The sequence below is a fragment of the Sinohyriopsis cumingii genome, chromosome 6, assembly GCF_028554795.1.
Source record: "Sinohyriopsis cumingii isolate HCF-2022 chromosome 6, ASM2855479v2, whole genome shotgun sequence".
Lineage (NCBI taxonomy): Eukaryota > Metazoa > Mollusca > Bivalvia > Unionida > Unionidae > Sinohyriopsis > Sinohyriopsis cumingii.
The window spans coordinates 104,330,615-104,344,179 of record NC_142966.1 but is presented as its reverse complement, the minus strand read 5'-3'; the positions used below and the strand labels follow the sequence as shown (position 1 = coordinate 104,344,179).

The 13,565-nt window shown below is 35.3% G+C and overlaps 1 protein-coding gene across 4 annotated transcripts in view; it reads right to left on the bottom strand.

The window, feature by feature from the left end:
* Positions 1–2,272: 2,272 nt before the first annotated feature.
* LOC149797616 (protein mono-ADP-ribosyltransferase PARP14-like) overlaps positions 2,273–13,565 on the bottom strand; it is a 34,743-nt gene continuing 23,450 nt past the window's right edge. For all 4 annotated transcript variants that reach the window (XM_089962498.1, XM_089962501.1, XM_089962497.1 and 1 more), the window contains one exon: positions 2,273–8,948. In XM_089962498.1, the coding sequence (XP_089818624.1) occupies positions 8,086–8,948 (863 nt within the window). In that variant the 3' untranslated portion in view covers positions 2,273–8,085. The remainder of the gene's footprint in view (positions 8,949–13,565) is intronic.

Below are 13,565 nucleotides of genomic sequence, written 5' to 3'. Positions count from 1 at the left end.
CCAAACTGTTAGTGAACTTTTTTAACCAAGGCTATGTTTATGTTTACATTAAATGCAAGGTACCTAAAACACTATTGTGCCAAACCCAGTCAAAGTGCTTATTTAGATATACTGAGTAGGCCCCAGGCCCTGTTTAGGTTTTGGTGGCTGTGACCTTATATTTTTTTGTTGAACATGTGTCATTATTTGGACAGAGTCATATTTTTAAAGTAAAACTCTGTGGCATGGTTAACCAAAAATCATGGTGGTTAAATACAATTCATTAGCCTTGTTTCCCATAATCTGTAGATGACCTGAATCGATTTTTATATCTCAACAATGTTTTTTATTTGGCAGGCAGTTCATTTAAAAAAAGGTAAAAAGTAATGGTCTTAGACAATTTCACTAAATGGAAATGTTAGATGAGTTTAAAACAAAACGTTTGACACAGACAAATATATTTAGTATGCATACATATATAAATATGCATATGAATTCGTCAGATTTTACATTATTATAGTTGTTTTTCCATTAGTCAGCATTTTTTAAAGATCCTTTTAGGTTTGACATTTTTAGTTTTGCATACATGATTGAAAACAAAAATCTATTTTCTGACCTTTTTTTCATTTTCTTCCAAGATTCTGTGTGTTGCATGGACTGAATCTTATATTGTTGAGAGAGGATTAATTTTCATATGAGCTAGATATCTTAGTTCTTCCACATACTTACAGTGAAACTTGCTCTTGCAGACACATGCATTTAAAGGACACAGTTTCAGAGTTCCTTGTTTTAATGTAGCTGATATTTTTAAACCACTATATAAACAAACTTTTATAAAGGATATAAAATTATGTGATCATATGCCTGTCTGTTGTTAACAGGTTTCATCATACCAGACATGTGACATTCTTCACTTCTAGGTACAAAATGTTGCTTTCTAACCTTCATAATCATGGATATTTTTTTATCTCACACTCACAATTTATTTTAAAATTTGAAATGCGAAATTCCTTTCCATTCACGAAGTACCAATGTCAGAGAATGAAATGGTTATGGTTGGGGAAGGAAGGGACATAGTTTTGCTTTCAAATACAAATCCTTTCCACTTTAACAATGCACAAGTATTGTGCAGTTAATGACCTGCCAGATAACATAAGGTGTGGTTCATTTAAATAATTTTCTCTTGTACCCAAAAGGAATGACAGTAACTCATAGTTCATAAGCCTTTGACCATGCTGGATGTTTCATGGGAAGTCCTTTTATAAGACTGTGCTTTCTAAACATAAGCTTGCAGTGACCTTTCATGACTAGGTTATGTACAAAGTTTGACTTCTTTTACATTGAAATGTGCTCCCTATTCGAGAACAGAACTGTACCATGACCAGGGTCTGTTTCCTAAGCAGAAGGTTGCTGTGACTTCTCATGCACCTGTGGCAGCAATGTTTGAACTTTGTACTGTTACATTGTAATTTCCTACACTTTTGCAGGGGACACCACTGCACCATTTCCAACATATGCTTTTCATGTACTATATGCTTTATATATTTTGGTGATAACTGCGCCTGATTGTTTTTATTCAGGATGCCCAGGTTTTGCTTACAGCCTGTGACAGACACAAAGACATTGTTCAATTTTCTCTTAGGGTATGAAATATAATGTTTAAGCTTTCATCTTGAAAGCTAAATTACAACAAATGAAGCAAGCTCCTGAGTAGTATGGTAATACAGGGTTTAGATTTTTGTTACTGATCAAGTTTTTTTTATTTTTTTTTTAATGTAGCTAGAACTATTTTAGACTTATATCTATGGTGTATGCAGTTTGGTATTTTATAGTGGTCTAGCAATGGGCCATCATTAGGCGGACACGTGGCATCATGCCCCACCCATTTTATTATCCTGACACTAGGTTTACCAATCCTATCACTAACATCTTAATGCTGAGTTTCAAGTGAGGCAGTTGCTAGTACCATTTTTATAAGCCTTTGGTATGGCTCGGCCAGGGTTCACCCTCAACCTGCGGCAACTGAGGCGAACACGTCATTCTCATCCGGGTCAAAGTGTATACTCCATGACTTTGTTTTCATGTCATACACACATGCCCAAACATGAATGTTGCATTTTTACAAGCCTCTTAACTATAAGTATGAATTCATTCATTCATTTTCTACATGTTCTTGATGGTTTAGTCAGTTACTGTGTTATACTGCAGATTCGACTCACACTCTTAAAAACTGAGGGGTGCATAGTGTTAAATAACTAACAGAAAAGAGTGAAAGACAACAAGGTTTGTAAAATTTAACAAATATATTTATTTCTCTGAACACAAAGTGAAAATGAGATAAAAAAGGAGCTTATGGTATTTCAAATTAAGTCGCAAAATAAAATCCAAGAATTATAGACACAGGTCCTAGTAATTTAAAGTCCTGAATAAAATTCAGCAAAAGTCTAGAAAATATCCCAAACTGAAGTTTATGACATGTCTTTGGTAGCTAATGAAGTGTTGATGCATTAATGGTCTTTTGTTGAATCACAGAAAAAGAAATCCAGGTTTGAATTCAGTATAAATTCCAGTGAATGTCTTTATCCAAGAATTTTATCAGAGCTCTTTTCTATTTCCAGAGAAAATAATCACTTGAATTCAATAATTTGAAGAAATAAAATTCATCCCAAACTGGCTACAACATAATAATACTTAAAAGTGCTAGATGTTAAAGCACATATCACCAAATTCTCAAAATCACAATATTATATAGTTCTCTACTTGACCTCGGTTCACAAATTAGCATTTTCTAAAAATAATTACCTAATGCAAAATAACCTTCTCGAATGATCTAATGGTTTTTCTTTATTTACAACACAATAGCCTGTAAAATTCACTTAGGAAACTCCAAAACCCTGACCCAAATCAACATATTTATTCCTCCTTGTTTACCTGAATAAAAATCCTCATATTAAGTTCATACACATAGAGAACAATAAAGCTATTATTAGTTGTTTACATAAAATGAATAAATAGTCAATCAGGTAAAGAAAAAATGAACTCAATTTTGGACAAGGTCAATGTTACATTACAATAGCATGTAGTGAAATATAAAAAAAGTAAACTAACAAACAAACAATTAAAGATACGTAACAACAGAAAGATCGCAAAACGTCCAAAAACTCCGAAAAATGCTGGATAACGAGATATGACACTCGAAAAAAAATATTTTCTTTGTCATTTGTTCTATGTTTTTAAAACAATAATTAAAACTCCTATATATTCTGAAATAAGCAGCATTTTTGGTCCGTATTCAATACCTTTTTATCTACATCTGCATTAACATACACCATTTACATTCCCAGTTGATTTGGAATCTTTATATATTACCATTATAATCTAATTGTTTTGCTTTTAACTTTTTGTTTTTTTCCACTGGTCGATAAGAAACCTTTTATCACTTGTAAAGAATCCTACATATAACCTTTCGTATGGCGCTAAATAGCCTTACAGTGCAGATGCACCATAAAAATACAACCAGTCAATCAACTTACACGCATACTTAGTATTAGCTGTCTTTATTATCTGTCAGTATAGCGGGGTTGATTCTTGTGTAAGAATGTATTAAATTCTGGTTTTCACATGCTATTCAATTTTCAGAGGGAAAATTAACTTAATCAAGAAATATAACATTTTAGCATGCCAATTATCTCAAAACCAAATTATATGTTTTGTATCCTTATACAAGACTGAGCCTATTGATTATTGTGATTGTTAAAACAACTCAAATTATTGCCTGGAGAAAGTGCTAATAACATTTGAGGGACCTAAAATAATTAATCGGAGACTATGAATGCTTTCCATTACATGGGACCATTTTTGAATATACATATAAATAAGCCATGGAATATTAATTAAAAATGGCATAGGTTTACATTGACTTCATTTAGGGAGGGTTTGCGCATTTTTTTCACCATACATTTAAATTCAAGTACGAGTTCAGCATTTACTTGCTACGTATTCTTGGTGGCCTAGTCAGTTACCATGATATACTGCTGATCAGAATATTGCAGGTTTGATTTACACTCAGAGAAAATATTTTTCTTAATAATTGAGGACAAATTGAAGCTGGAGTTGGCTGTTCATGAAAAATTAAATTTAATCGGATGATGTAGGGTCGATGTTATTTACAAATAGGAAGCATGCATAAATCTATAAGAAGTACTTCAGTTTATCAACCTCTGGTTCTTTTAGTCTGTCATTTGACAAGATGTGGGTTCATCATAGGTTTCATTCAAACTGCTGTATATGGAACTGACTATATATTTGAGATGACTGTAAAAATTTGATGTGTAACAGCCTACAATCTGTAGCATGCATATTATCTCCAAGGTCCCGATTCAAAAGTACAGCCCAATGGAGATGTTTCCTTTTATATTAAACAAATACCGCAGTTTATATAATGGCGGGAAATTGATAGATTCACGCATATAGTATTTTGAAACGATTTTTGAATGTATCTAATACTGGCATTATATTACCAAACCAAGTGTTTCAAAACTTTACAGAAAAGATTAAATCGTTATTCCGCTCGTACAGATTTGTCAATGACCCCCACAATATTTTGTATAGTTTTTCAAATACGTTTCCAGAACATCTTGATAAACATTCGACTTAAGAATGATCTTGGTGCAGCGACAGTGAAAACTTGTTGTAAAATAGCCAACATAAATCGCGAAAACTCATTGGATATTGTGCAGGAAAACTTAAAACCATTATTCCACAAATGATGACAGCGAAGACCACAAACAGAAAGATACTTACAGTGTTAATATAATGACATAGCAACGTGCAAGATTTAACAAACTCATTGTTAAATCCAAAGAATCAAAATCCATAATTGAGATGTACAAACAATACAAAACTTTTAGCATAATTTGATTTGATGATACAAATGGAAATGGTTTGATGCAGCGCTTCAGTGATGGATAATTTGAACTCATTTTGGCCAACATCGGATAGGCCTAAGGTACATTGTACAGAAGTTAATACTCTTTGTTTTTACTGATTATTCAGGCTGTCTTCTTGTTTATTTACAAGACCCTACAGTAATTCTGATTAACCTAAATGTAAACATGGAAAGAAAAAAGAAGAAATATATATATATATATATATATATATATATATATATATATATATATATATATATATATATATACTTCTGTAATTCTTCAACGTGATGTGATGTGATGTGATTTTTATTTTTAACGTAGCTTTAACAATTTTTCAGTCATATCGCTACGATGTCTGCAATGTGGCAGCTAATAGTGATGTCTAGCACTGGGGCATCCTGCCGCAGACATGTAGCGTGATGTCCCACCCAGTCACATTATCCTGACACCAGGCCGACCAGTCCTAACACTAACCTCTTAATGCTGAACGCCAAGCGAGGCAGCTGTTAGTACCATTTTTTAAGTGTCTGGTATGACTCGGCCGGAATCGAACCCACGACCTCCCGCATAATTCTTCAACGTAATATATCTCTTAAATTGTATATTTATATAAATGGATACGTGTTTCTTGTCAGTTTTAGCTTGTTTATACAATCTGTTATTCAGAAAATAAATCATTTTTTTGCCGATTTTGATTTTGCGCAATGCTTTTAATTCCCCTGGATTTGCAACTTTATATGTGTCAAATTGAGATTAGGTAGAACAATTCATATCCAGTTTTAAAGTACCAAGATCACTGCTATTGGTTGCTGTTTTTAATATAAGGTTTTAAGAACATGTGAAATGATTTCGATTATAAAATAATCAGAAGAAATTGACACAGATAAGTCACAGTGCTCGACTTTATTTGTGATACTTGTCTTTTCGTTGATCCTTACTGACCAATTGAGTTGCTTTTGTTTTGGAATGATTTAAAATATACGAAGAAAAGAAAGTAGAGCTTTCAGTGCTGACAAAATTTTATTGTCAGTTGTAGAATTCAGAAAAGTAGTGACATTGATTCTTATAGGAATAAATTACAGACAGCAGTCGGAGAAAGATGTGCACGGAATGTTACAAAAAATACTGAAAGATGCGAATTTTAGGAAGGAACATAAAAATATGAAACGACACCACAAACGAGTTCAGACGGCAATCTCTAGTGATTCACATAAACATGCTTAAGATTTGTACCCACATCAACTCGGAAAAGAAAGTTCTACAAAGCACTGTAAATTTTATGCAAACAAGCATACTTCAAACATGATCTTAATGTTGGTATTATCGAAGTATGTATACAATCGATAGTTTCAAATAAATGAAGGAAAAAAAGTGACATTGTAGAATACGCACCTTAAGTACAACTATGTCAATTTATTGTGAGAGAAAAAAACATACAAACATCTTTTATAATGTAAACTTGTTTCTTTTTTTCTTCTTATTTCTCTCTTCCAAGTAGGGACCATTCATTTAGAACGTAAGCAAAAATCAGGCAAAGCTTAACCACTCCCTTTCCCCGTACACATGCATAGTTTTTTACACCCACACCTGCGTACGTACACTTAACGCCCATCCCACCCCCAATTCTATAGAACGGCCTATAATTAATCCACGCAGAAACCATAAAGGATTAATAATATGAACGTGTTTAATAAAACAGATAGTTCACCGACGTTGAATGTTTGGCTGCATCAGAGAAATAAGCTGAGTAACTTTAAACAGTTTGTCTAGTGTCCGCTAAAATTCAAACGCCGATTGAACAGGTTATGTATGAGACAAATTATTATCGAGATTTCACCTACACCCCCCCCCCCCGTTTCCTATGCGTACGTACAATATCAGTGGACCTACCCCCATACGCAAGCGTATGCATTTGGTTTACCCCCCTCTCCATCCATGCGTACATACTAAATGGATGGTCCCTACTACTCATTTTTGTGTGAAAGATATTTTGCTATGCATTGCTTTGCAGTGGATTCAAAAGATATTGTGTCTTGGTTGTTGAGGCTTATTCGTTTAATATAATGTGGCTACTACCGAGTACAAGAATGCAATCTTGTTTGAGTGACGTTAAGTCTGTAACGTTACCCTATATTTTCTGTGAGTAACTTCATTGTGCATGTATTCAAATGATCTAATGGACTTTGCGGAATGCACCTTACTCCCGAGTGGTGTGAAATAATGTATATGTCGTTAAAGAAAATTTGCTTACTTAGTTAAGGGAACACTTTAGTTCAGAGTCAAGCTAAGAGACTACTGTCATTTTCTCCATAATATTAATACGCCAAGTTCACTATTTGGTATTTCGCTGTGGTGGCCTGTTCTGTTTTATTTCATTATCAAAAATTAAAGAAATGTAAATCCAAAACATATGCATGTCATTCCAGTTAAAGTCACGGACACGAAAGAGGATAAAGTGTAAAACATCATGCAGACGACATCGTACATTGTTAGACGATTTCTGTTTAAATCTTGTAATAGTTATACAATTATTTACAATTTATAATAATTAGAATTATTTGACGTATAACGTAAACGATTCAGTGTATCGGAAACCACTGGACGGTTTGTGATGAAAAATCAAACAACAAAAACCAAACAAAAGGCAGAAAACTGTGAAGGCTAACAGTACGTAAACTTATACAAATCTGAAATAAGTATAACATTGCCAACAAAATATAAACACATAGAAATGTACAAGTAAAAGCGCATATAACACATTGCGACATTTATGCAAGTAGTTGTCTAAGATTGGAATTGGAAACACATTATAATAATATTCCCAAATTTAAAATACAGGAATCATAGGCGAATTCGCTGAGGAACCGAACAAAACAAAAATAAACACCTTGATTTATTAAGCAATCCAATCAAGTATGATCAATACATCGAAAATAAACTAACACGAGTAATCATAAATGATCACTAACGGTACAAAGGATGGTTACAAACAAATGTCACCAACACACTCTGACTATATCAATGATACCTAAGGGTGATCTTTTCTCTTATGAAATAAATATTGCAACACACATGTGGCACAAATGAAAAGAGTTGTTTCTGATACAAAACAAGAAGTCATATCACACTGTACCTTCTTCGTGGGCAAAGAACTTAACAAAAACTAACTATTTGATTAAGCATGCTTGTCAAACTCATTTACAAGGTCAAGCGCAGACGGTCGTTTAGAAGGATTATATTCAAAACAGTCTGTGACGGCTTTCCGAACAGAGGGAGGCAGCCGAGTATCAAGAAGGGGTAGGGCAGGAGGTTTTTCATTCTTTTTCATCCGTTTCATGATGTCATCCTCATCCACCATAGGCATATTAGGAGCCCATAAATCCAGGTCAGTGAAAAGCTCCAGAAAAGTACACCCAAGTGCCCAAATATCGGATTTAAACGAGCTACTTCCGGCCTTGATCAATAGCTCTGGAGCCATAAAATAGGGAGTTCCTTCTGTAGTTATCCCTGGGGAGTAAGATCGGATTTTGGAAATTCCAAAATCACAAATTTTTGCCTGGTTGGTGACTTTAGATACCAATACATTGGAGGGTTTTATATCTTGATGTATTATAGGAGGCTCTACTCCATGCAAGTAGGCAACTGCTTGGCAACACTGCTTGGCGAAAGTAAATTTGCGATTTAACTTCAACCTTGACCCACCAGGTTTAAATATTAAATTGTGAAGGTCACTCCCATCAATAAACTCAGAAATTATGTAAAAGGAGGTCGGATCGGAGCAGACTCCCATAATCTGCACGATGTGTGGATGTCTAAGTCTGCTGTGAACGCTGACCTCCTGTTCCACCATCTTAATCACCTCCGCCGAATTCACCCTTAAAGTCATTTTCTTAATAGCCACATCGGTTCCCATCCATTTTCCATGATAGACGACACCAAAACCACCTCGCCCTATCTCATCATGGGTACTAAACTGAAGATCTGACAAACCGATTCTGGGTAACGTTGCAAATGCAGGTCTTTCATCAGGTTTGCCACCTGAAAATATAAAATATATAAAAGTGTTTACAATACTAATCAAAGCTTATATACGATCGGTACCTACCATGTAATGGTGACTAGAACTTTCTCTCGATAATGCCAACATCTCAGTTAGCATAAAACTATGTGAAGTTCTGACAGCAACCGCTATGGGGTTCTGGTGACCTTTGAATTAGCCAATGGAAATGCAGATTTCAAAGTCTGAAAGTGAATCAAATAATTCAGCACATACTGATGCTATTTAGCCACAATGCTCAGTTTCTCAAAGGCAAAGTATCAAAACGCCATCTGACTGGCCGAAGAACTTAGTGATCATGGTAATAACATAGATCACCAGAACATGACCCCTAAGCGGTTGCTGCCAGACCTACACGTAAGACAGTGAAGATCCCATTTTTATCAGACTGAATATGTTCCTCGGTAATACTTATCCGATCTTATTACATTAAAAATATACGCTCGCAGAAAAAGTCTTCAAAGGCTTGTTTTAGCAGCAAAGCGATAAAGTATCAAAGGTGGAAGTCAGACGAGAGTGTAAATCCTGTGAATAGGGCGATTGGCGCCATATCCTCACAATTCGTAAGCTAATATTGCTGTCAAATGTCTTCGGTTTTAAGTGAGGGGAGTACTTTGGAGGGCGTGCGCATATTTTGTTCGGATACGTATTATCGAAGAAACACATTTGTTCCAAAACGTTTTTATTTTATCTTTTTCTTTAAATACGGTACTCTGGCAAAATATATTAGAAAAAGAGATAAGAGAAGGAGTGTTACATTTCCTTACTCCGACTTAGGCGCTGTCTACGGTCTTCTGGTGTAAGTGATTGAAGATATAGTCTGGTTTGAGACACAGGATATGATTAGCACACGGTTTATGCATAGAAACAATTATGAGGAAATGGTTTTATTGCAGCACATGCAGCAGAAGCATGCCAATCCACAAAGCTGCTGAATGGTCGGGATGAAATGACTCTCGGGTAAAACTTAGAACATCTGGACTCGGACCTCAGTTCCAAGGCTTGGATGATGCCAGGAAGCAATATAATTAAAATTTTATACTAGTGGCGACGGTCACAACCCCACGATGTTCGCAAGGAATGCCTTGAGTTTGTTTTAGATTTTTATAAGCAGGTACTAAATGACAGAAAATGAGCAGAAATATCCTCCCTTCAGCTTCTTCTAATGACTAGTTAGATACACTTCAGAGCCAATACCTGGGTAATTAGAAACTCATGGGATGAAATGCTAAGGAATATGGAGATTTTAATAAAAAAGACCCGATTCCACGTGGCGAAAACCAAAGAAGCAGAGTTCGTCGTGAATGAAACCGAGCTAGTGAAAGCAAAACTACAGACAGTTTGGATTGTGTATCTCACTGATCCTCCTTGTTATAGTTAGAAAGATTCAGAAGAAAAGTTTGTTGTTGAGATGAAGCAAGAAAGCTCTAGACATTGTACGGAATGTTGTTTTATTCAACCACGCCAGCGCTCAAACAAGATTCCGTTTCGGACAATGGGACAAAGCCTTCAGCAGAGACAAGTCAGTTTGCGCAAGAAGGAGAGAGTGGTCATTGTTCTGACCCATTTCCTCAATTTCATTTGTCTAAAATTTGTCTAAGATTGCGGATGTGTGAACCGTAATAGGGGTGGGATATACCTTTTTCTCTTCGAAGAGGTCAAAGAGGAAGTTAGCTCACTGAGGTACCGATATTATTGAGGAATTGTATGTACCCTTGCGTTTCTGAGCGAAAACGCTGTTGCTTTTAGAGTGGGGATTCTTCCTGCTTTGTGCGAACAAGGCTTACAGTATTATTGATATGGATAGAAGACCTGCATTCATAATGTTTGTGCAAGCGGGGAGGGTGATATATTTTCTTGGGAATTTCTACTGTTAAATGCAATAGATCTTCGATGCATAATATTTCCCACTTGAACAGAACAATAAACATTATACAGTATTCACGCTCCTCCCTTAGTCAAGACTTGGGAATAAGAAAGAGGTGGGATATATGCCACGTAACCGTTAAAGTTCAGGGAAAGAGTATAAACTGCATAGGTTATTGGATATGGGACTGGGGAGACAAAGGTCAGGAGGTTGCATTCGAATTTTCTGCCAAACGGTGCCCGCTAAAACATACATCCTCTCTGGAATGTGGGCGACTTGAACATCTAACATGATACCACCTGAGAAAGTTTTAGTCATGAAGGCTAAAGCTGTAACCTTTTCTACCCTGCCTTCGGTCGTAATTGAAGACAGATGATTTTCTTACAGAATGAGGAAGCCGTTACCTGACAGCGTCTATTGCACTGACTGAAAGGTAGGCACCATTACATTCACCTCAAGCATATTAGCATATATCAAATGTTCATGAACGGTCTGCCCCGAACTCACTTCTAGAAAAAGCTGGAGACCCCAACTTTTTGTTGGCGTTGGGATGCTATTTAGACGAAATGCCTGCCATAAGTCAAGACCTCTAATAACGCGAAACTTGACCACTGTCCTTGCCACTGGGTTAGAAGGACCATGATTTCATTTACAAGAGGCCCGAGAAGAGGAGATCTGTTACTACAATGAGGAGACCCAAGAAGACATTTCCAGGTAGAAATTCGATTCTTCGAGTAAATCACTGAGATGAATTCAAGACACGTTCTCGAAAGAGTCGACTCGTTTCAGAGGGGTTTGAAGCAGACAACTTTTAGCAGATATGCTGCTAAAATAAGCATTGGAAGGCTGGATATAGTGTGTGCACTCCTAATTTGTTATCAAGAAATATAAGCAATGTACCATATTATTACATTATTTCAACAACTATGCAATAATATTGATTTATCCCCATGATAAGCATTAAAGAGAAAGTTTGAACAGAAAATAACTTTACTTCGCTAAGTTGAATAAACACAATTTTGTCATAAGGCCAGTATATAATTATTATACATGGCACCTTGTTATATTTATAACTGTCATCAAGTATTAAATGACAGTATAACATGATAGTTAAAGACATGTGAACGGATAAACCAGAGTGATGTTTTTTCATGACTGAAAATCATAAGCGTTAAACTGTCACTTTCGAATTCTCGCATACTGCTTGATTTCTTTTAAAATGTATCAAGTATTTGAAAATATTTCAATCTCGAGCGATGATTTAATGCAAAATGCAATGAAAGTGACTCAAATTGCCATTTTCTGTGCTACATTTACCATCTGTCTACGTGGTTTCCTTGCAATGCCTATTTTATCATGCCTCAATGGAGGCTCAAGTTAAAAGTGTTTTGCAAACTCTATGTGATAACTCGTTTAAAGGCAAAGTCCAATATAGCTGCTATACCTTGCTAAGTTTGTGATGATATCAACATAATAAAATCAAAGGCATGTGTATGATGACCTGAGAAGTTATAATTTATTTCGCCACTAGAATTGTGTTCATGGAACATCAATATCCATTCATCGTGACCCTAATGAACATATTATTGGATCTAGTGCATACGAACAGTTGTATCTAGAACGTCAACGCTAAGTATCCCATAATTCTTGGAGAAACATAACAAGTATGATATGAATGGATTTCGAGTTTCGGTCATCAGAAAGATTTTCTCCTATTTGACCCAACAAGAAATAATGTACCAAGCAATGTACCAAATTATTACATTATTTCAACAACTATCAAGTCACAATTCGTTTTAAAATCCTGGTGAAGCATTATGGCCATTATTTCATTGGCTATGCATACCAGTAATGTCATGCTGAGTAAGGCTGGCGGTCTAGTTCAATAATTGTATGTCCTAAAGGGTAAAGAAATTAAAGGACATTTACCTTAGGTGTCCATAAAATGACATCACAAATAAAAGCGAAATCAAAACAAAATTTTCAATTAGCTAAACATGTAATAATTTATGAAGGAGTACCTTATTTACAGAGTGGCTCTGTTCCTTTCACAGTTATTCAACAAGACATCAGCAAATGAAAGACTAATCAGTATTGAAAAGCGATGGGATTAAAGTGCCTTGCTCAGAGAGATTTGGCAACAGCCAAACCAGGATTCTTGTCCACACTTAATATTCCGACTATGTAATCATTGATCCACTGCAGTTCTAGTAGGTCAGGCCCGTATATGTTTGGAAATATACGGCAAATAGTTCGCTTAAAACATTCGTGACTTTGGGTTAAACAATAATATTTTGTTTCAGACCAATATGACTTCAGATTCAGATTCAATATAGAGCAAACCACTGACAATTGATGGGCAAAAAAAACGTTACGAGTGCACATACATTGAATCTGAAGCTGTACTGGAGATATACTGATTTGTTACATCGTACTGTAGACACATAATTCATTTCTTTTACGTGAAAAGGTTGTATATCAAAGTTGTAACTAAACACACACTTACGCTTGTTATTTTAGAGATATTGATCGTCATATTTTACATCGCTTTCAGTTAACTCTATTCGGTAATATCTGCTTTCACATTTCAATAGATTAATGTCACTTACCTTTGACTGAATCATTTTTATTCATATTCCACATCTTCTGACGGACCTTCACTGATTAACGTTTAGATTATTGAACCCTAATACAAGGGGTAATAAAAGTAAAAACCAGTTTAATTTTTTTT